This window comes from Elgaria multicarinata, chromosome 3 (genome assembly GCF_023053635.1).
Source record: "Elgaria multicarinata webbii isolate HBS135686 ecotype San Diego chromosome 3, rElgMul1.1.pri, whole genome shotgun sequence".
Classification (NCBI taxonomy): Eukaryota; Metazoa; Chordata; class Lepidosauria; order Squamata; family Anguidae; genus Elgaria; species Elgaria multicarinata.
Genome location: NC_086173.1, coordinates 163,313,025 through 163,336,292, shown reverse-complemented (window position 1 = coordinate 163,336,292; position 23,268 = coordinate 163,313,025). Strand labels below are relative to the sequence as shown.

General features: G+C 46.4%; 2 protein-coding genes across 2 annotated transcripts in view; one reads left to right on the top strand and one right to left on the bottom strand.

Moving 5' to 3' along the window:
• LOC134395722 (zinc finger protein 420-like) overlaps positions 1–23,268 on the top strand; it is a 107,486-nt gene that overhangs the window by 65,294 nt on the left and 18,924 nt on the right. The gene's annotated exons all lie outside the window — the stretch shown is intronic.
• LOC134396388 (zinc finger protein 287-like) lies at positions 992–12,248 on the bottom strand. The gene is made up of 6 exons (XM_063122871.1): positions 11,798–12,248; positions 9,337–9,442; positions 6,518–6,600; positions 5,587–5,713; positions 3,477–3,587; positions 992–2,299 (listed from the first exon to the last, which is right to left on the bottom strand). Exons 1-6 carry the CDS (start codon positions 12,212–12,214, stop codon positions 1,476–1,478), a joined length of 1,668 nt encoding a protein of 555 aa, XP_062978941.1. The 5' UTR covers positions 12,215–12,248; the 3' UTR covers positions 992–1,475.

Sequence of the window (23,268 nt, the reverse complement as noted above, 5' to 3'; positions counted from 1 at the left end):
CATATGGCCTGGGCCTGTCTCCCTTCACTCCTCCTCCTTTCCCACCTGGCCCAAGGGTGAGTGAATATACAAGACAATGGGCCTGTTCAGCCATGGTTAGGCCGCTAACCCTATTGCAGCAAATAGTGTTTAAATCGTGGTTATGTGGCCACCATGGTTAGGAATGGTTCAAATGGCACGCTAAGGCTAAGCCATCATGTTTAGCTCAAAATGCTTAACTTCCGTGTGTCATCTGAACAGCGTCTATATAACCACCAGTAAATTAACCACAACATACAGGTAACAACTTGGGATGCTAACCTAGTTTTCTACTTCTGTGAGGGCCAACACCCTTTTAGCCCAGGTACAGATAGAAAAGCAAGTTATATTTAATGCACAAGGGAGTCAAGTCATAGAATCATAGAAGAGTCAAGTTGGAGGGGGCCTACAAGGCCATCGAGTCCAACCCCCTGCTCAATGCAGGAATCTACCTTAAAACATACCTGACAGATGGCTACCCAGCTGCTTCTTGAAGGCCTCTAGTGTGGGAGAGCCCACAACCTCCCTAGGTAACTGGTTCCATTGTCGTACTGCTCTAACAATCAGGAAGTTTTTCCTGATGTCCAGCTGGAATCTGGCTTCCTGTAACTTAAGCCCGTTATTCCGTGTCCTGCACTCTGGGAGTATCGAGAAGAGATCCTGGCCCTCCACTGTGTGACAACCTTTAAAGTATTTGAAGAGTGCTCTCATGTCTCCCCTCAATCTTCTCTTCTCCAGGCTAAACATACCCAGTTGTTTCAGTCTCCTCTATGCTAATTTGTCACAACCAATAGTAAAACTTTGAAGCCTTCATATCACCTCATTCGCTTGCCTGGAGCTTTTGTAGATGATGCAATCATTGCTGCTCTGAAAATGTCCCCCCCACCCTACATCACTGAAGGCACCACAATGTGTTAAACAAGGCCATACAATCTGAATAACAGAATAATCAAGACAGTGAAATGTGGATATAGATATTTAATTTTACCTTGACTAACATGAACAAAAATATTAAGGTTTTAAATCAAAATCTTTTAGCTCCCTCCGATGTGAATCAAAGGGTACTGTAAGCAAAGGTGGCAATAATGAAACACCAAGGATGGAATATTCAGAAATGTGGCATTTGTTGCATATGAGCGATGTCAGGTGTTAAGTTGTCAAGATTATATATCCAGATGTTTTCTTTTCTTTCCAATGTCCTTGGATCAGATGGCATTGCTATATGCAATAATTGAGAAAACAGAAAAGCTTTGATTATCTGAATAGAAGGACCTTGCAATTGGTTGTTCCCATTTTTTCATCAAGATTGCTGTTTTATCATTCCTAAAAGATGTGCATAGGTCAACTGTTGTTTTACCCACATACTGAATATGGAATTCTGGGGATCACTGAATGCAAATGCATTAAAATACTTTTTGTAAATTCTCTGATGTATGTGAATTGCCACACTCCAAGCATTAAGACGGTTTCTCCCCTGTGTGAATTCTCTGATGTCTATGAAGATGTGCACGCCGATTGAAGCAATTTCCACACTCAAAGCATTTATATGGCTTTTCCCCTGTGTGAGTTCTTTGATGGAAAGTGAGATGTGAACTCTGACTGAATCTCTTTCCACACACCAAGCATGTATATGGTTTCTCTCCTGTGTGAATTCTCTGATGTCTAGTAAGGTTTGAAGCATCTCTGAAGCTCTTTCCACACTCGAAACACTCATATGGTTCTTCCCCTGTGTGCATTCTTTGATGTGAAGTAAGGTGTGTTTTCATGTTGAAGGTCTTTCCACACACCAAGCACATATATGGTTTCTCCCCTGTATGAGTTCTTTGATGTCTAATAAGACTTCCACTCTCACTGAAGCTCCTGCCACACACGAGGCATGGATATGGTTTCTCCCCCGTGTGAGTTCTTTGATGTCCGATAAGGCTTGCATTCTCACTGAAGTTCTTTCCACACTCCAAACAAGTATATGGTGTCTCCCCTGCGTGAGTTCTTTGGTGTCTCTTTAAGGCTGATTTATCACCAAAGCTCTTTGCACAGTCAAGACAGGGGTAGCATTTCTCTGAAGTTTGAATTCTCTGATGTTTATTAAGGTTTGATTTTTGGTGAAAGCTTTCACTTTCTAATGGTCCTACTGAGCTTATGGTTTTATGAAATGTATTATCCTGACAAGTGCTGGATACTTTCCCACCAGTTTTTCTTCTCTTTCTCTTGCTTTGAGACACATCTCTTTCCATTGCAGCCTGAGATGGCTCAACATTGTTCTCACTGTCCTGCACATTTCCTGCAAGAATAAAGAAATTTGTTAAGAAAGTGAGGAAGAAATGCTGCCTCATAACCAGAGATCAGACGGAATTACGAACCTAAGGATCACCTAAGATCCTTAGTTAAGCACCTAAGAATGCTTAACTGCACAGATGGATGTCAGTGGAGAATACAAGATGGACCTTTTGGATCAGACCAAAAGTCCATCTAGTCCAGCATTCTGCTCACACAGTGGTCAACCAGGTGCCCACAGGAAACCCACATGCAGGTCACGAGTGCAACGGCACCTTCCCGCCCATGTTCCCCAGCAACTGGTTCACACAGTCATACTACCTCTGACACTGGAGGTAGAATTTAATCATGGCAAGTAGCCACTGATAGCCTTCGCCTCCAGGAATTTATCCAACCCCCTTTTAAAGCCATCCAGATTGGTGGCCATCACAAAATCTTGTGGTAGTGAGTTCCATAATTTAACTCTGCGCTGTGTGAAGAAGTCCTTCCTTTTATTTGTCCTGGATCTCCTACCAATCAGTTTCATGGGATGACCCCACTGGATTCTAGTATTTTGAGAGAAGGAGAAAAATGTCTCCCTATCCACATTCTCCACACCATGCATAATTCTGATCACCTCTATCACAACTGATATTCGGAGGCCTTTGGTGCATTCCAGCACAGTTGTTCCTATTATCTCTCCAGGCCTACCAACTCTCCAGCGAGAAGCCCACATTTCCCCCACAAAATGTAGCCTTTCTTCTGTGATCTCTTTATTTATTACACCTATAGCCCCAGCCGTTCGTCCAGGTGGCTCAAGGCGGCGTACACATTTTCCCTTCCCCATTTTTATCCGTGCAACAACTCTTGGCTGAGAAAGAGTTATTTGCTCAAAGTCAGCTACGGAGTTTCATGGCTAAGAGTGGGCTTAACAGCACTCAGATGGATGTCAGTGGAGAATACAAAGCCATCAGAGACCGTCACCTTGGGTCTTCAAGGTAGTCTAACAAGTCGGTCTGTTGCAGGTAACTCACAGTGCGGTTCTATGGCTGTCTGCTCAGAAATCATTCCCCTTGTTTTCAGAGGGGCTTCCTCCCACAGAAGTGTGTATAGGTCTTTTGCATCAGAATTGGCAAAATTCACCAGATCTCTGAGTGAATCCCATCCGAAATTAAAAGGGTCTCACCCTGTTCCTAAGCACCTACCTGCTGAATTCTCCCCTTCTGAGAAGCTGTGGATAATCGGATCTTCCACAAAAAGAATGTCTATTTCTTCCAACCAACAGATGAGGTCCGGTTTGGGTACCACAGATAGGTCTTGGAAGAAAAATAAGAACAGATGAGATTTTTGGCCTTCCTCCTTGGCATCCCACAAACTATCATCATCATCATCATCTCTTTCTCGCTCATGGTGTTTTTTCTAGACAGACATGATGGGCTTTGCCAAGTCATGCTGTCCTTTACAGATTCAAGAATTTCCTGACAATTGAGCAGGTTTTAAGTATGACTGCTTTCTGGATGTTGGTGTGGATGTATTTTGGTGGGCCCAGTTTCTGAAGGTTTTCTGTGTAGTTTTTTTTAATGTGATGCCAGTGACTGATGTGACTAATGGAATAATTGTGACCTTTTCCTGTTGCCATAGTTCTTTGACTTCTAAATCACTTGCTTATGACAGTTAGATGGGAATGACTGCCAATCTGTGTACTGTGCTTATTTTTCCACGACCTGTGGCACATATTTTTCTCTCTTTTCCTTTTCAACAACATTTTTGTTATTCGGTATTATTATTATACCATCACCACCACTAAGAGCATCCTATGGTCCCTGGTTGAGCGTCCCAGGGATCATAAGGAAGGCTTGGAAAACCTCTTCCGAGGACCGGGCTCCTGTATCTTTAACAGTTATATAAAAAAGGGAATTTCAGCAGGTGCCCTTTGTATGCATTCAGCACCTGGTGAAATTCCCTCTTCATCCCAAAAGTTAAAGCTGCAGGAGCCCTGCTCTCTTGAGCAGATACAAAGGAGGGCAAGGCTCCTGCAGCTTTAACTTTTGGGATGAAGAGGGAATTTCACCAGTTGCTGAATGCATACAAAGGGCACCTGCTGAAACTCCCTCTTGTATATAATTGTTAAAGATACAGGAGCCCGGTCCTCTTTTTCATATGGTCACCCTAATGGCCCCATAGCCCCTGAAGGAGGAGACTGTCCACTCTATGTACTTGAGGAGGGCTACTCACACTGGGGGGAGGGACAGACATAGAATCTCCCCTGGTTTCAGATCATATGGACTCGAAAGCTAGGGAAGCCTGCCCCTAATGGCTGAAGATGTGACTGCAGGTTTCAACCGCATGGGGGAAGATGTGGCAGAGGCGCACATGTGTTCTCCCTTCTCTGGCAGCATGAGAGCTTTCGCCAAGCTTGTATATGAGCAGACCATCTCTGGCACTGAAACAGATAATATATAGCCATTGTGGCTAACAGCCTCCATGAATTTGTCTAACTCTCTTTTAAAGGTCTCTGAGTTGGTGGGTATCACTACATCTTTTGGCACTGAATTCAAGATGCACCCGGGTGCCTGCTGACTGTTTCAGACGACAGCTCCCATAAGCCCCAGTCAAGAAGGCAAATGGTCAGGGATTACGGAAGTTGCAGTCCAAAACGTGTGCCGGTTTGCCTACCCTTGATGCAGGCACAGTGCAAATCCCTGGGCAAAACCACCCAGGGAACTTCAGCTATTGGGTGGTATAAAAATGCAATAAATAAAATAAAGTTTGAAAGCAGCGATAAAGAAAAACAAGCCTCAATTCCCTGGGGGGTGAAATACATTTTATCCGTGGAAGCTCTCCATGTGAGCTTGAACGTGGACAAATCTGTGTTCTGACTCATGTGGAGAGCTTCCATGGATACAGGACTCTCCCTCTTCAGACAGCTGCCCTCCACAAGTTGAAGAAAAGGTCAAATTGTTTTACTCACAAATGTTCTTGCATAAAAATGCAGGTACAGCGTTGAGTTTCAAAACGAGTTGCGAGAGAGCAAAAAAGTGTGCTCCCAGCAATGGAGGAAGTCACGGGGGAAGAGGAAGGGGAGGAGCAATAGGAAGGAATCTCAGGATACCACACTGGAGGCTATAGAGTTCCTGAAGCCAACAGTAGTCAAAATTCCCATGAACTCACTGGGGGAGAGGAGCTGGGCTGGAGTGCTTCTTCTCCTCTTGCATTGATTTTAACCCCTTTTTGAATGTTGGGACTCCTGCAACCTCATCTGCAAATTGCTGGAAGGGGGCAGTGTTGCAGTTAGTTAGTTCATGGGAGGCTCACCCAGAGAGGCCACAGTCCCATAATTCTCCATCATGACTTCCTTGTACAGAGCCCTTTGGCCTGGATCCAGCAGAGCCCATTCCTCCTCTGCGAAACACACAGCCACCTCTTTGAAGGACACCAGACCCTGAAATGAGAAAACATTCTTTCCTCATGGATTGCTCCCATCAGGGTGTTAAAATGCTACTGTCAGGGTTCCTTCTATGACCTGGACACCCTGAGCAACCTTCTTAAAGAGTTCCACCTTCCTTCTTTTTGCCTTCCCCTTCCCATAACATGGGGTTTAGGCTGAAGGCATGGGATGAGTGACACTTCAGACACTTACGGTTTAACACAACGGATTTTGTAAAATGAAACAAGCAAATTACAATTAAAGCTATTTAGTCAATAGAACTGAGTGGTACAAAAGGCATTAAAAGAAAAGAAAAATTGCAAAAATGCAAGTTCTTTTACCCTAAGCTGCACCTAGACTTCTTCAAGCTGCATCTTTCTGCTCCTTCCTTATGGTCTGGTCTTTCTCCGGCTCTCTCACTCTTTTATACTCTCTGCCCCCAAAGCAGAAAGTACTGTTTCAATCTTGAAGAAATGAAACTTAACTGGAGAAATGAAACTTAAGCAGGAAATGATTCTTAACTGGAGAAATGAAACTACTCCTCTCAGGGAGACTCCCTCCCAACAGAACCGCCCCTTCCCCGGCCTCTAAAGCCTGACTTAATATTAATTTGCCTCAGTAAGCCTCAAACCTTCACAGCTACTGTCTCCCTCACTGTCAAAACGAGGATGATATTGTGGATTAACTGCACATTTCTATAGCCTTCTTACAGGGTGGCTTTTAGATCTTGCAGCCATAGAAGCCAAGCAGGTGTCATTCTGGGGGCCCAACATGCACTAATATGTCCCGGGCATGTCTTCCCCATGATTCTTTCCTTACTGCAGTAGGCTGTGTTACTGTTGCTTCCAGTCCACCACGAAGAGGAGATGGTCCTGAATGTTCCAGGGATTTTGTTCCAGTTCCTACATGGGACGAAAAGGTAGAGGGGAAGAGCTTTATCCTTGGAATTCACAATAATTCTCCCCAACCCCTGCCAAAGGAAGTGAGGCAGGTGGCTACTATTATTATTATTATTATTATTATTTATTTATATAGCACCATCGATGTACATGGTGCTGTACAGATAACACAGTAAATAGCAAGACCCTGCCGCATAGGCTTACAATCTAATAAAGTTGTAGTAAACAATAAGAAGGGAAGGAGAATGCAAACAGGCACAGGGAAGTGTAAACAGGCACCGGGAAGGGTGAAGCTAACAGTATAGAGTCAGAACAAACTCAAAGTTTAAAAGCTATAGGGAAAAGAAAAGTTTTTAGCTGTGTTTTAAAAGCTGTGATTGAGTTGGTAGTTCTCAGGTGTTCTGGAAGAGCATTCCAGGCATGAGGGGCAGCAGAGGAAAATGGACGAAGCCGAGCAAGGGAAGTAGAGACCCTTGGGCAGGCAAGAAGCATGGCATCAGAGGAGCGAAGAGCACGAGCGGGGCAATAGTGTGAGATGAGAGAGGAGAGATAGGCAGGAGCTAGACCGTGAAAAGCTTTGAAGGTCAACAGGAGAAGTTTATATTGGATTCTGGAATGAATTGGGAGCCAATGGAGAGATTTCAGAAGCGGAGTGACATGGTCAGAGCGGCGGGCCAGGAAGATGATCTTAGCAGCAGAGTGGTGGACTAGGAGCAGGGCCTTCTCTGCTGTGGCACCCCGGCTAAGGAGGTTCGCTTGGCACCTACATTATATTCTTTTAGATGCCAGGTGAAGGCCTTTTTATTTTCCCAGTATTTCAACAGTCTATAAATTAATTTTAACCTAGCTGTTTTAAATTTGTATTTTAAATTTGTATTTTTGCATCGCTGCTGTTTTTATCTTGGTTGTGCTTTTATATTGTATTTTATATTATGGTTTTATACTGTTGTTTTGTTTTGAATTGTCTTAATTTTGTAAACCGCCCAGAGAGCTTCGGCTATTGGGCGGTATAGAAATGCAATAAATAAATAAATAAACAAATAAATATAGGTTTCAGTCCCACAAATTCTGCATTCTGTCCAGCACCTGCCCTTAAACACATCGTTAATGAATTCTGGGAGAAGCCGGTGGCAACTCGGTCATGCAGGCCTAGGGGAAAATCAAAGCAGCTCATGAATTTTGTTCATTTTATTTATTACATTTTTATACCGCCCAATAGCCGAAGCTCTCTGCAGGCATGGATCTGACTAAACCAGATGTTTTGCCATACAACTCCCAACATCCCTCACAATTGGCTAGGTTGGCTAGAGCTGATGGGAGTTGTAGGCCAGAACATCTAGAAGACTAGAAGTTCCCACCCCTGGAGTAAACCCTGCTGGGCCTCAATTTGGAAATGTGTATTTTGTGATATTGTTGAATTTTTTTTTATGAACTGCTGTGAACCAACCAAATTGCTTTGGCTATGGGGTGGTATAGAAATGAAATCAATAATAGTGGTTCAGTTCAGACGTTTCTCAATGGTGGTTTTCATAGAATCATAGAATAGCAGAGTTGGAAGGGGCCTACAAGGCCATCGAGTCCAATCCCCTGCTCAATGCAGGAATCCACCCTAAAGCATCTCTGACAGATGGTTGTCCAGCTGCCTCTTGAAGGCCTCTAGTGTGGGAGAGCCCACAACCTCCCTAGGTAACTGGTTCCATTGTCGTACTGTTCTGACAGTCAGGAAGCTTTTCCTGATGTCCAGCTGGAATCTGGCTTCCTTTAACTTTTAGAACTCCATGGTGGAGTGTTTACACCACCGTTAAGAAATGTGTTGTCTGGCGGGAAAACTCCACCCCACAGTGGAGGTTTTTTGGGGGTGGAGGGAAACACTCCACGCAGAATATCCACGCTGTACAGAGGAAAGTTCCTGCACAACCGTTGTGTGGAGGGCTCCGTGGAGTTTTCCGTAGCGTTGCGTTGACTTTTCCCACTGGCTACAGAGTTCCCTGGCAAGAGCGGCAAAAGGAGCGAATGCCACTCTAGGAGCACTGCCAGGATTGTTTTTTAGCAGCAATGGCTAATGGGATACCATCAGGAGGACTGGGGGAGGAGAGAGGATGGAGGAACTATCAATCAAACATCGCCTGGATTTTACTCAACTCCACGGTAGCCCACAGTCACACAATGGCGGAGTTAGAACACATTGTGTGGGGAGTACCTCCTAAAAACTCAACCGTTGAGTGGAGTTTTCACACTGGGTTGGCTCACGTGTTGTCTGAACTGAGCCAATAATATTTATTTATTGTATTTTTATACCGCCCAATAGCCAAATCACCAATAACTTAGAGTGACCCTATGAAAAGGAGGACAGGGCTCCTGTATCTTTAACAGTTGCATAGAAAAGGGAATTTCAGCAGGTGTCATTTGTATATATGGAGAACCTGTTGAAATTCCCTCTTCATCACAACAATTTAAAGGTGCAGGAGCTATACTAGAGCGACCAGATTTAAAAGAGGGCAGGGCACCTGCAGCTTTACCTGTTGTGATGAAGAGGAAATTTCACCAGGTTCCTCATATACTGTATACAAATGGCACCTGCTGAAATTCCCTTTTCAACACAACTGTTAAAGATACAGGAGCCCTGTCCTCCTTTTCATAGGGTCACCCTACAATAACTACTCTGCAGAGCTTCAGGAAAGGCCATGTTGGGAAACTTTCCTAAGCACTTCAGAACATCCAGGCACACAGCATCCTTACCCAACAACGTGGTCCTTCCGTCTCGCTCCTGTGTCCCCTCCCGGATGTGGAGCTTCTGATTCACGTCCAACGGAGCCCTTTGCGCCTCTGGGATATTAACAACCACCTTGAATGGGACAGGCAAAGGAATGCAGTTTGTCCTGCTCCACTCATTCCAAATACTCCTGCTGTGATCATCACAGGGGCTGTAGCTCAGTCATAAGAACATAAGAGCCCTGCTGGATCAGACCAAAGAGTCATCTAATCCAGCATTGTGACCAACCAGCTACCCACAGGCAAAGGCACAAGCTACAAGCAGGACATGAGTGCAATACCACCCTCCCACCCATGTTCCCCAGCAACAAGTGTACATAGCCATATTGCCTCTGATATCAGCGGTAGCACACGGCCATCAGGGCAAGTAGCCATGGATAGCCTTCTCCTCCAGGAATTTGTCCAACCCCCCTTTTAAAGCCACCCACATTTGTAGCCATCACTACATCTTGTGGCAGTGAGTTCCATAGTTTAACTCTGCTTCAGCTTTGCATGCAGAAGGGCCAGGTTCACTCCCTGTCAACTTCACCTCGGGCTGGGAAGGAATCCTGCCTGAAACTCTAGAGTTAACCACAAACAACCATGGTTAACCACAAACAACCCGTGAACTTGAATCCATGGTTTGTTGTTGGGTTGTGAACTGTGGCTTGTTCGAGGTTAACAAACCGTGGTTGGTTACTTCAATTGGATTCAGACCACACAATAACCCATGTTTCAACGAAAACCCGCAGTTCAATGACAACCCATGCTCAACCCATACTTGAGGGAGGGTTATGGTGTTCTCTGAACCCAGTGTCAACGATTCTGAGATAGATGGGCTAACGGTCTGGCTCAGTATAAGAGCGCTTCCCTGTGTTCCTCTTACAGCAGATGAATTATGGAAGCTGTAGGGAAACGACTCTACAAGCCAGTGTGGAGCCAGTGTGGTGTAGTGGCTAGAGGGTTGGACTGGGAGTTGGGAGATCTGGGTTCTAGTCCCCACTCAGCCATGTGAACCGCCCAGAGAGCTTCGGCTATTGGGCGGTATAAAAATGTAATAAGTAAATAAATAAATAAATGGAAACCCACTGGGTGACTTTGGGCCAGTCACAGACTCTCAGCCCAACCTACCTCACAGGGTTGTTGTTGTGAGGATAAAATGGAGAGGAGGAGGATTATGCATGCAGCCTTGGGTTCCTTGGAGGAAAAAAGGCGGAATAAAAATAATAATAATAATAGCAGCAGCTGCACAGAGATGAAGGAATTAAAAGGCCCCAAGTTCAAGATCTAGCATTTCCACGTCTAAGGATCTTGGGTAAAAGGGCTGGGAAAGTTCTTGGAGAGCTGCTGCCAGTCAGAGTTGGGTTGGGTAGGGTGGTGACCGACTCAGTATAAAGGTAACTGATTTGTTTCCCAGCCTGATTCAAGGTGCTGTTTTTAACCTATAAAGCCCTACACTGCTCAGGACTGTTTTGCCTCTCCCGGCTTGAACATATCCGTACACTACGGTCAACATAGACTCATAGAATCATAGAAAAGCAGAGTTGGAAGGGGCCTACAAGGCCATCGAGTCCAACCCCCTGCTCAGTGCAGGAATCCACCCTAAAGCATCCCTGACAGATGCTTGTCCAGCTGCCTCTTGAAGGCCTCTAGTGTGGGAGAGCCCACAACCTCCCTAGGTAACTGGTTCCGTTGTCGTACTGCTCTAACACTCAGGAAGTTTTTCCTGATGTCCAGCTGGAATCTGGCTTCCTTTAACTTGAGCCCGTTATTCCATGTCCTGTACTCTGGGAGGATCAAGAAGAGATCCTGGCCCTCCTCTGTGTGACAACCTTTGAAGTATTTGAAGAGAGCTATCATGTCTCCCCTCAATTTTCTCTTCTCCAGGCTAAACATGCCCAGTTCTTTCAGTCTCTCTTCATAGGGCTTTGATAGTTATAGGGTATCTAAGGTCCTTCTCCAGGTGCCTTTTCTGAGGGAGGCTCAGAAGATGGCAAAGAGGGAGAAGGCCTTTTTGGTGGTGGCCCCCCAATTCTGGAATGATCTCCCCTACAAGGCCCGCTTGGCACCAACATTACTATCTTTTCAGCGCTGGGTCACGACTTTTTCTCTTTCCCCAGGCATTTAGCAGCATCGGAGGACTTTTAATCCATCCCGGATTGGTTTTGATGGTTTGTCTGACGGCCCAAAGTTGTTTTTAGTTGTATGCTGTCTCTGTGTGTACTGTCTGTTGTGCGATTTAAAATTTTGCATATTGTTTTTAATGTTTAAATGTTTGTAAACCACCCAGAGAGCTTCAGCTATGGGGTGGTATAGAAACGTTAATAATAATAATAATAATAATAATAATAATAATATGGGGGGAAAGAACGAAGAAGTTTAGAAAGAATCATAGAATAGTAGAGTTGGAAGGGGCCTATAAGGTCATCGAGTCCAACCCCCTGCTCACCTGCTTCTCTGCCTGCTTCTCATCCTCTGCCTGGCTCAGGAGGAAGCCTTCTGCCAGGGCCACCGCCTGGGAACTGGACTCCGCTCCACACTCTCTGACCCAGCTACCCAGCTCCGGGGGCAAGCCAATCAGAAAGAGCTCCAGAATCACCAGGTCCAAGATCTGTTTTTTGGTGTGCTGCTCCGGCTTCAGCCATCGACAGCCGATGTGATGGAGCCGGCTGCAAAATGCTCGGGGCCGCTCAGCCTCCCGGGAGAGGAACTGCCGAAAGCGCTGGCGTTTCTCCTCCGAGCTGGCCACGTCCACCCCCAGGATCTTGTGCACGGATCTTTCCCACAAAGTCCCAGCTTGGACGGCATCGGGGCTGTTCCCAGCTCTCTTCTTTCCACCTGGACCATGTGGGTCTTGATCCTTCATCTTCACACGCCAGGGCAAATCCTCTTGCTATGTAGCCTGTATATATCACAAACCTTCAGCAACAAATAAGACTGAGCACGGCGTGGTTTTAAAATGACAAAACAATATTGAAACCTTTGACTCTGTTCAGACGCCACGATGGTTAAGCATTTTGAGCTAAACATTCCGGCTTAGCGTGCCGTGTAAGCCATTCCTAACTACGGTGGGTACTTAACCACCGTTTAAACACACTGGTGATGGCCCCAGGAAAAGGTTTCATCTCTCTAATGAATGCAATGTGCCAAGAGTTAAAGATGGCTTCTCTGCTAAAGGGTGGCTGCATGTGGCTACGTGCCAGATTTGAATTCCTTAATGGTAGCCATCAGGTCCTAGCAGACAAAGAGAAAAACTTTCGACCAACAGAGCATCCAATGTAACCTATGACTCGTTGAGACTGTGCACCTTAACTTGAAAATTGAATGTAACTTAACTTGCTAATCCAGAACTGACCAATAGAAGGGTTAGAAAGGGACTAACACCCTCTTGTAGTCAGGGCCTATATATACTCTGAGATTCCTTTGTTCGGGGTGCCTCCATCTTGTGGAACCGGAGAACACCCCCATACTGCAGTATCGGAAGTAAATGGATTAAGTGTTTAATTGGCTATTAACGCGCCGGGGAAGCAGGCCTTTAAATTAGGGTGACCCTATGAAAAGGAGGACAGGGCTCCTGTATCTTTAACAGTAATGTAGAAAAGGGAATTTCAGCAGGTGTCAATTGAAGAGGGTGAAATTCCCTCTTCATCACAACAGTTAAAGCTACACTAGCTATAGCAGAGTGGCCAGATACAAAAGAGGGCAGGGTTTCTGCAGCTTTAACTGGTGTGATGAAGAGAGAATTTCACCCTCTTCAATTGACACCTGCTGAAATTCCCTTTTCTACATTACAGTTAAAGATACAGGAGCCCTGTCCTCCTTTTCATATGGTCACCCTATTTAAATCCTTGGTTAAAGGACAACACTGGTCCTGTTCAAACAGCACGCTAAGCCATGCTTATGCCGCTAACCCTTTTGCAGCAAATAGTTAGTGAGCATGTTTACAGCAAAAGGGTTAGAGGCCTAACCATGGTTTAGTGTGTTGTCTGAACAGGCTATTATTTACAAGAAAAAGGATGTATTACTACAACTTTTCAGGGTGTTAAAATAAATGCAGCTCCCTCCACCACCCAGGGAAATCTAGAGCCTAGTTTCCCTCATCCATCCCTTCCAAAAGCCAGTCTTTATCTACCTCACAAAGAAAAACCCAGCGGCAGTTACACTCTCTCTCAGTCTCAACTGAAAAAGAAACAGCCGAACAGACGATACCATTCAAACAGCTCAACGTTCTAACTCTCCCTTTCTCCCACCAACTCACCATTGCCTGTAAGAGAAAGGATTTGTTAAAGCAAATCAAGCCAGCAACCAAACATTAAAATATATATACGAACAAAAAACAATAAAAGACCGTTTCTTCACAAATTGCAACTCCCATCATGCCTCAACATTGGCTAAGCAGGTTGGGGCTCATGGGAGTTGCGAATTTGTCCAATCCACTTTTAAAGTCATCCAAAGTGGTGGCCATCACTACATCTTGTGGAAGTGAGTTCCATTGATTAACTTTGAACTGTGTAAAGAAGAAGTGCTTTTGTCTCTCCTGAATCTTGTAAGATCAGAAGAGCTCTGCTGGATCAGAATGAGGGTCCATCCAGTCCAGAACTCTGTTCCCACAGTGGCCAACCAGCTGTTGACCAGGGACCAACAAAGTAGGACACAGTGCAACAGCACCCTCCCACCCATGTTCCCCAGCAACTGTTGTATACAGTTGCTGGGTGACCATATGAAAAGGGAGACAGAGCTCCTCTATGATCAGGGGTCTGGAAACAAAGCCCTACGAAGAGAGACTGAAAGAACTGGGAATGTTTAGCCTGGAGAAGAGAAGATGGAGGGGAGACATGAGAGCACTCTTCAAATACTTAAAAGGTTGTCACACAGAGGAGGGCCAGGATCTCTTCTCGATCCTCCCAGAGCACAGGACACGGAATAACGGGCTCAAGTTAAAGGAAGCCAGATTCCAGCTGGACATCAGGAAAAACTTCCTGACTATTAGAGCAGTAGGACAATGGAACCGGTTACCTAGGGAGGTTGTGGGCTCTCCCACACTAGAGGCCTTCAAGAGGCAGCTGGACAACCATCTGTCAGGGATGCTTTAGGGTGGATTCCTGCATTGAGCAGGGGGTTGGAATCGATGGCCTTGTAGGACCCTTCCAACTCTGCTATTCTATCATTCTACCTTTAACAGATGGATAGAAAAGGGAATTTCAGCAGGTGTCATTTGTATGCCTGCGGCACCTGGTGAAATTCCCTCTTCATCCCAACAGTTAAAGCTGCAGGAGTTCTGCTCTGTTGACCAGACACAAAAGAGGGCAGGGCTCCTGCAGCTTTAACTGCTTTTGTGAACCGCCCAGAGAGCTTTGGCTATTGGGCGGTATAAAAATGCAATAAATAAATAGATTGTAAGCCTATGCGGCAGGGTCTTGCTATTTACTGTTTTACTCTGTACAGCACCGTGTACATTGATGGTGCTATATAAATAAATAAATAAATAAATAATAATAATAATAATAATAATAAATAAACTGTTGGGATGAAGAGGGCATTTCACCAGGTGCTGCCTGCATACAAATGACACTGCCTGAAATTCCCTTTTCTATGCAACTGTGAAAGATACAGGAGCCCTGTCCGCCTTTCCGTATGGTCACCCTAGGCTTACTGCCTCTGATACTAGAGATAGCCATCAGTAGCCATGGATAGTCTTCTCCTCCAGGAATTTATCCAACCCCCTTTCAAAGCCATTCAAATGAGTGGCCATCACCACATCGTGCGGTAGCGAATTCCATAGTTTAACTATGCGCTGTTTTGGCCCCCCTCCCCGTTATTAAACACCCCTTGTGCAGCTTTCAAAGCACAAATGTTTCCCGCCGCAGGAGGTTCTGTGGGCACACGGCTCCCTTAAAGCCATTCGGTGCCAGAACTGGGCACCCTGGTTGCCTTCAGGCCCAGTTTATGCACCCTGATGATCAGTGCTCGGTGCATACTAAAATGAGGCCTAGGATCATCCTAAATACCTGGTGATAGGAGGTAGCCGAGGTGACTCTGAAGTAACAGGAGCCCAGGGGAAGGGAGCACAGTTGCAGTCAGGGAGATTCAGTCCCTTGGAGGCCTGGAAGAGAGGGAAGAACTCCAGAGGAAGACACAGATCTGGGAGGAGCATGTCCCATAGAGCCAATAAGAGAGAAAATTAAAGCAGCACAACCCACCCACCCCTGCTTCCGGCGCAGAGTGGACTCTTCCTCACTGTCAAAGTGTGTGTGTGTGTGTGTGTGTGTGTGGTGAAGGGGGAACCAAAGGTTTCAGCTTGCCAGTGAAGGCTTGAGGATCTCGGAATGTAACTAGATTCACATGCGGCTGCATCCTTGGATAGGTTTTGTGTAGGGATGGTGTGTGTGTGTATGTGAAGCCGTATTTTTCTTTGCAGGGAAAACGTTAAAGCGCTTGCCCTTTAAAGACATGCAGTGTGTCATTCTATGCACAGAGCACATCACTAAAATAGGGTGACCCTATGAAAAGGAGGACAGGGCTCCTGTACCTTTTACAGTTGCATAGAAAAGGGAATTTCAGCATGTATCATTTGTATGCATGGAGAACCTGGTGAAATTCCCTCTTCATCACCACAGTTAAAGCTGCAGGAGCTATACTGCAACTATACTGTGACCAGATTTAAAAGAGGGCAGAGCACCTGCAGCTTTAACTGTTGTGATGAAGAGGAAATTTCATCAGGTTCTCCATATATACAAATGACACCTGCTGAAATTCCCTTTTCAATACAACTGTTAAAGGCACAGGAGCCCTGTCCTCCTTTTCATAGGGTCACCCTAACTAAAATGCAGACTTTAAACTATGGAATTCACTACTACAAGATGTGATAGTCACGAATTTGGATGGCTTTAAAAAGGGGGATGGGATAGGGTGACCCTATGGAAAGGAGGACAGGGCTCCCATATCTTTAACAGTTGTATTGAAAGGGGAATTTCAGCAGGTGTCATTTGTTGGCATGGAGCACCTGGGGACATCCCCTTTTCAAAAGAACAGTGAAAGCTGCAGGTGCCCTGCCCTCTTTTGTATCTGGTCACTCTAGGCAGGGCTCCTGCAGCTTTGACTGTTGTGACGAAGAGAGAATTCCACCAGGTGCTGCATGCATACAAATGTCCCCTGCTGAAATTCCCTTTTCTATACAACTGTTAAAGTTGCAAGAGCCCTGCTCTCCTGACCAGATACGAAAGAGGGCAGGGCTCCTGAAGCTTTAACTGTTGTGATAAAGAGGAAATTTCACCAGGTGCTGCATGCATACAAATGACACCTACTGAAATTCCCTTTTCTATACAACTGTTAAAGATACAGGAGCCCTGTCCTCCTTTCTAATAAAGCGCTTGCACTTTAAAGATGTGCGGTGTGTCACTCTATGCACAGAGCACATATTTAAAATGCAGATTTTAAGCTATGGAATTCACTACCACAAAATGACCACCAATTGCACGGCTTTTAAAGGGGCTGGACAAATTCCTGGAGAAGTCTATCAATGGCTACTAGTCCTCATGGCCATATGCTACCACCAGTATCAACCGTCATGGCTGGTAGTAGCCTCTGTTAATACGCGTAACCTGGCCTTTCCTCAAGCTGATGTCCTCCAGGTATTTTGGACTTCACCTCCCATCAGCTCCAAGCTAGCAGGGCCCATGGCCAGGGAAGGTGGGAATTGTAGTCCATAACAAACTGGTGCACTCTCCCAAATTTTGTGGCCTGGTTTTATGATTGTTTTAATCCAGTTTTATTTATGATTGCAAACTGCCTTGAGCGCAATTTTTCTTGTTAAAACGATAGGGTTTAAATCAAATAAATAAATAGCTTGTTGGATCCTCCACCCACCCCGCACAAAACATCCCTCAAGTTCCAGCAAGGGCCGACATTGTCCCATGGTTGCCCCCGGCTGCACATCCAGTGCTCAGTGGCCTCAGGCGGCAACCTAGGGCTCCCTTGGTGTGTCAACTCCTGCACGCAGGAAGACACGCGTTCCGCTTTCACACGTGATTACTATTTGATTCCCCCTTCCCTTGGGAGCCGGAGGGGTGTGTCTCCGGCTTTCCCCGCCTGTGGCCCCGCCAGCTCCCCCTCGAAAGCGCCCGGCGTGTTCCTGGAAGACCCCGTGACCTTCTGGGGCGAGACCCTCGGGGCCCAGGTGAGCAGCGGTAGGGCCGGGCCCGTTGGCTATTGGCTGGGCCCTTGGCGCGCCGGGGCGGCCTGCCGCCCGCCCATCTGCCTGCCTTGGCCTTGTACGTGAGCTCTATAGAGCGTTGGCTGGGAGCTGCAGGTAAGGCAGGCGGCCTCTGGATGTTCTCCAGGTGAGTTTCCTTTCTGGAGGGACGGGGGACGGCTGTCTCCCCACCATCAACGCCTCCTCTCAATCAAGCAGTCTCCCTTCAAAACTTCTGCCTTCGTCCCCCCCTCTTTTTTATTTACTGCTTCCCCTCTCCTTTTCTCCCCATTTTTGGGCTGCCTCCATCACCCCTTTTCTCTCCTCTCCACCTTTCTCTCCTTCTCCCCTGTTTTCTTCTCACCATTTCCTAGGTGCCTCATTCTCCCCTTTTTCTTCTTTCCCCCTTTTCTCCATCCCTCTTTTTATTATTCTGCCCTTTTTCTTCTTCCCCCCTTTCCTCCATCCCTCTTTTTATTATTCTCCCCTTTTTCTGGCTGCCTTCTCCTCCCTTTTTCCCCCTTCCCCTATTTCTTGGATGCCTCCTTCCCCCTCTTCTGATTCTCCCCATTTTCTGGCTGCCTCCTTACCTTCCCCTTTTTCCTCATCACCTTTGTCTTCTCTCCCACCCCCTTTTCTCCTTGCCCCCATTTTTTTCCTTCCCCCATTTTCTAGCTGCCTCCTCTCTCCCCCTTTCCCCCCTCCTTTCCCCTTTTCTTGGATGCCTCCTTCTCCCCATTGTCTCCTCCCCACATCGTCTCCCCATTTTCTGGCTACTTCCTTTCCCCTTTTCTTCTTCTTGGCTCTTTGTTCACTCTGCTTCTGAAATGAATTTCTCTCCTCCCACCCTGCCCCTCCTTTTGCCCCTTTCCCTAATCTCCATAATCTGGGGAATAATAATTAGAAAAGGATCAGTATTTTAGCCCAGTTGAAAGGAGTCCAAATTATTTGAGGTGTGGGGGATGGAGATTGGGTGAGGGGTGAGAAGGTAGAATGGTTATTTAGGCAAGAGGAGAAATAAAAAAAGATGTTTACTATACAATAATAGATACAGAAAGCAATATTACAGATGCTTGGAGTGTTATCGAAGGTTTCAGGTTTAAATTCAGTACATGTTGCACAAATGCACAGTTACAAGATGGGGGACACTTGGCTCAGCAATACTACAAACGAGAAGGATCTTGGAATTGTTGTAGATTGCAAGCTGTATATGAGCCAACGGTGCAATGCGGCTGCAAGAAAGGCAAATGCTATTTTGGGCTGCATTAATAGAAGTAAAGCTTCCAAATCACGTGAGGTACTGGTTCCTCTCTATTCGGCCCTGGTTAGGCCTCATCTAGAGTATTGCGTCCAGTTCTGGGCTCCACAATTCAAGAAGGACGCAGACAAACTGGAGCGTGTTCAGAGGAGGGCAACCAGGATGATCAGGGGTCTGGAAACAAAGCCCTGTGCAGAGAGACTGAAAGAACTGGGCATGTTTAGCCTGGAGAAGAGAAGATGGAGGGGAGACATGATAGCACTCTTCAAATACTTAAAAGGCTGTCACACAGAGGAGGGCTGGGATCTCTTCTCGATCCTCCCAGAGTGCAGGACACGGAATAACGGGCTCAAGTTACAGGAAGCCAGATTCCAGCTGGACATCAGGAAAAACTTCCTGACTGTTAGAGCAGTATGGCAATGGAATCAGTTTCCTAGGGAGGTTGTGGGCTCTCCCACACTAGAGGCCTTCAAGAGGCAGCTGGACAACCATCTGTCAGGGATGCTTTAGGGTGGATTCCTGCATTGAGCAGGGGGTTGGACTCGATGGCCTTGTAGGCCCCTTCCAACTCTGCTATTCTATGATTCTATGTGGTGATGGTGGGGAAATCGTCATTTCACCAGGTGCTGCATGCATACAAGTGACACCTGCCAAAATTCCCTTTTCTATGCAACTGTTAAAGATACAGGAGCCCTGTCCTCCTTTTCATATAGACACCCTGCCCATGTCTCTATATTGTCTGTGAATCTTGACATTTGCCTGCCTTTCCTACAGGGAGAAGTCCTAGTTATAGCCAGAGGCCTCGCTTTGTTTGTAAAGGATTTTCCTTTTGAATAGCTCACTCTGAACATAGTTGTGACCCTGCAGGACCACCCAACTGAGGGAAGTCCTTGCCTTAAGAAAGAAATCGGTAGAAGAGCAGAAAGGTCCTGACACCCTGCTGAAGGTGGCTGTGAAGCCCAGGTGGGAGATGATGGAAGAGCGAAACTCAACTGGCCTTGAAGTGGGAAAAGGCCCTGGTGCTGTCAAGGCTGAGAGCAGCAGGGAATTCTGGGAAGGAACCGGGCAGAGGAACCGGGCAGACGTACAGCACCAGCGCTTCAGAAAGTTCAACTACCAGGAGGCCGAGGGCCCTCGGGCGGTTTGCAGCCGACTCCACGATCTCTGCCATCAGTGGCTGAAGCCAAAGCGACACACCAAGGCTCAGATCCTGGATCTGGTGATCCTGGAGCAGTTTCTGTCTGTCCTTCCCCCGGAGATGGAGAGCTGGGTGAGGGAATGTGGAGCGGAGACCAGCTCCGAGGCGGTGGCCCTGGCCGAAGGCTTCCTCCTGAGCCAGGCAGAGGACAAGAAGCAGGTGAGAGTGTTTCATCGTGGTAGTTCCAGGGAGTGCACCCAAGTTGTCTCGAAATCCTCCGAGGGAGGAATGTCCCAACCTCACCCTGGCTTTTCTTGTACCACTTTTTTCTAATCCTTTTTCCCTGTATGTCTTCCTCACCCAGTTGCAAAAGCACCCAGGAGGGGCTGAGGCAACGAAGGACCTGTCCGACTCAGAACAGAGGCCGTTGTTCAGGGGGGTCAAGCAGAAGAGGGATGGAGGTGTCCCCTCACTGGGTAAGGATGACTGAGCTGTGTTTCTACTTCCCCCTTTCGAATGTCCCTGAAACCCCGTGGGCTGCTTTTGTGTCCCCTGAATCTTGGGCGAGGAAGAAGCCTGCCCTCAGCCTCTCCCATGGTTTCCATTGCGTTGGGCATCAACAAGTTAAAATTTTATGCACACAAAGAGCTTTTTGAAAGATCCAATGTGGAAAGATTACCAGAGCGGTAGCCATGTTAGCCTATTACAGCAAAAACAACCAGGAGTCTTAGATTCATAGAATAGTAGAGTTGGAAGAGGCCTACAAAGCCATCGAGTCCAACTCTCTGCTCAATGCAGGAATCTACCCTAAAGCATCCCTGACGGATGGTTGTCCAGCTGCCTCTTGAAGGCCTCTAGTGTGGTAGAGCCCACAACCTGCCTAGGTCATTGGTCCCATTGTTGTATTGCTTTAACAGTCAGGAAGTTTTTCCTGATGTCCAGCCGGAATCTGGCGTCCTTTAACTTGAGCCCATTATTCCGTGTCCTGCACTCTGGGATGATCGAGAAGGGATCCTGGCCCTCCTCCGTGTGACAACCTTTCAAGTATTTGAAGAGTGCTATCATGTCTCCCCTCAGTCTTCTCTTCTCTAGGCTAAACATACCCAGTTCTTTTAGTCTCTCCTAAACATACCCAGTTCTTTTAGTCTTTTAGTCTTTGTTTCCAGAGCCCTGAACCGCCCAGGGAGCTTTGGCTGTTATTTATAAAATAATAAATAATCCTCCTCCTCCTCATCTTTTGGCATCCTAAAAGTCTAACAGATCTACTCTGTCTTCGGCTTCTGTGGACTATAGTCGACTTCATCAGATGCTTGGAGTGTTATCGAAGGTTTCAGGTTTAAATTCAGTACATGTGGTGATGGTGAGGAAATCGTCACTGTTCATTCAGACCTCACTGGTTACCATCCCATTATTAACCGTGGTCATTCGCGGTGCAGCTTTTGAGAACACAAACATCGTTGCGTTACATAAGCCAATTAGCAAACGATTGAATTGTGAAGCAAATATAAAAGGCCAAACACCTTCTTGCCTTCTTTGTGGCCCTCACAGGTGGTGGAACCAAGCCAGCAACCCGTGCAAGGTCATCTCTTCTTGGTGGTGGAATGGAAACTTCTTCTGTGCCGCCTGTTGAGGTAGGAACATAGGAAGCTGCCTTATACTGGGCCTATTCAGACAACATGCTAAGCCATGGTTAGGCCGCTAACCCTTTTGCAGCAAATAGTTAGTGAGCATGTTTAAACCGTGGTTATGTAGCCACCATGGTTAGGGATGGTTCACATGACATGCTAAGCCATAAAGTTTAGCTCAAAATGATTAACCACTGTGGCTTAGCGTGTCATCTGAACAGGGTCAGTGAGTGAGACCGTAGGTCCATCTAGCCTCATATTGCCAACAATGACTGTTCAGCGTTTTAGGCCGGAGTTTTTCCAGCCCTACCTGGAGATGCCGGGGATTGAACCTGAGATCTTCTGCATGCAAAGCAGAGGCTCTGCCAATGAGCTGTGTTCGTTGTGTAAATTATATGGTGCGGTAACTTATGTGTGGCCTCGTGAGGTAACTTCTATGTGGCCTCGTGAGGTAACTTCTGTGTGGCCACGTGAGGTAACTTCTGTGTGGCCACGTGAGGTAACTTCTGTGTGGCCTCGTGAGGTAACTTCTGTGTGGCCACGTGAGGTAACTTCTTACTTTTCTTGAAGTAAGAAGCCACACTGGAGAGAGAAACCAAAGATGTCTTTGGTGCCCCTCTTTCCCATGCTTCAAAGAATCTTTTTAAATTTTATTTGTATTTAAAATTATTGAGGCCATCTGTAAGAGTGGAAGCTTCCACTGTCTCTTTCCCTTTGTTTCTGTCAAAACTACTCACTGGCAAGGCCTGTGAATGCCACCTGTAGAAGCCTCAGTCTTATGTAGGAGAATTCTGGTTCACCCTGTCTTAATTGTCCTTTCAGATAGTGTCGGAAGTGGAAGAATTGTTTCATGATCTGTGAGGAATAGATGTTGCCTTCTTCTTTCAGGACATGGTAACTTTCGAGGATGTGGCTGTGCATTTTACCGAGGAGGAGTGGGTACTGCTGGATCAAGGCCAAAGAGCTCTGCACAAAGAAGTCATGGGGGAGAATTCAGCAAACGTGGCCTTTCTGAGTAAGGACCTTTCTTTCCCTTGGTTAAGTAAATCGGCTTACAAAAACTAAAAAGAATGGCCACAGGTCTGAAATGCCTCACATGCATATCTTCCAAGCCCTTCTTCCAATATCCATAGTATGGAGATGGCTGCAATTGTACTTGTGGCATTCCGCACCCAAAGTGTATACTTTTGCATGGAGCTCATTCCTCTATTTATCTTCCTTGTGTTTGCATTCCACTCTGTTTGCAAGGGGTTTAGAACAGCATGAGCCAAGTTGCAGAATGAGCAACATGAGCACAACATGGTGACCCACACCAGTGAGGGTAGTTTTGCAAATTCAACCGACATACCAACCCCGCTATGTTTGCGCAAATGTGTTCTGTATCTCAGGAGTGGGCAGAAAGTAGATCTCCAGATGTTTAGACTTCAACTCCCAGCATTCCTGATCATTGGCCATGTTGGCAGGGCCTTCAACTGGGTGTTGAAACTCAAAACATCTGGAGCCAATCTCATAGAATCATAAAATAGAGCTGGAAGGGGCCTACAAGGCCATTGAGTCCAACCTCCTGCTCAATGCAGGAATCCACCCTAAAGCATCCCTGACAGATGCTTGTCCAGCTGCCTCTTGAAAGCTTCTAGTGTGGGAGAGCCCACGATCTACCTAGGTCATTGGTTCCATTGTCGTACTGCTCTAACAGTCAGGAAGGTTT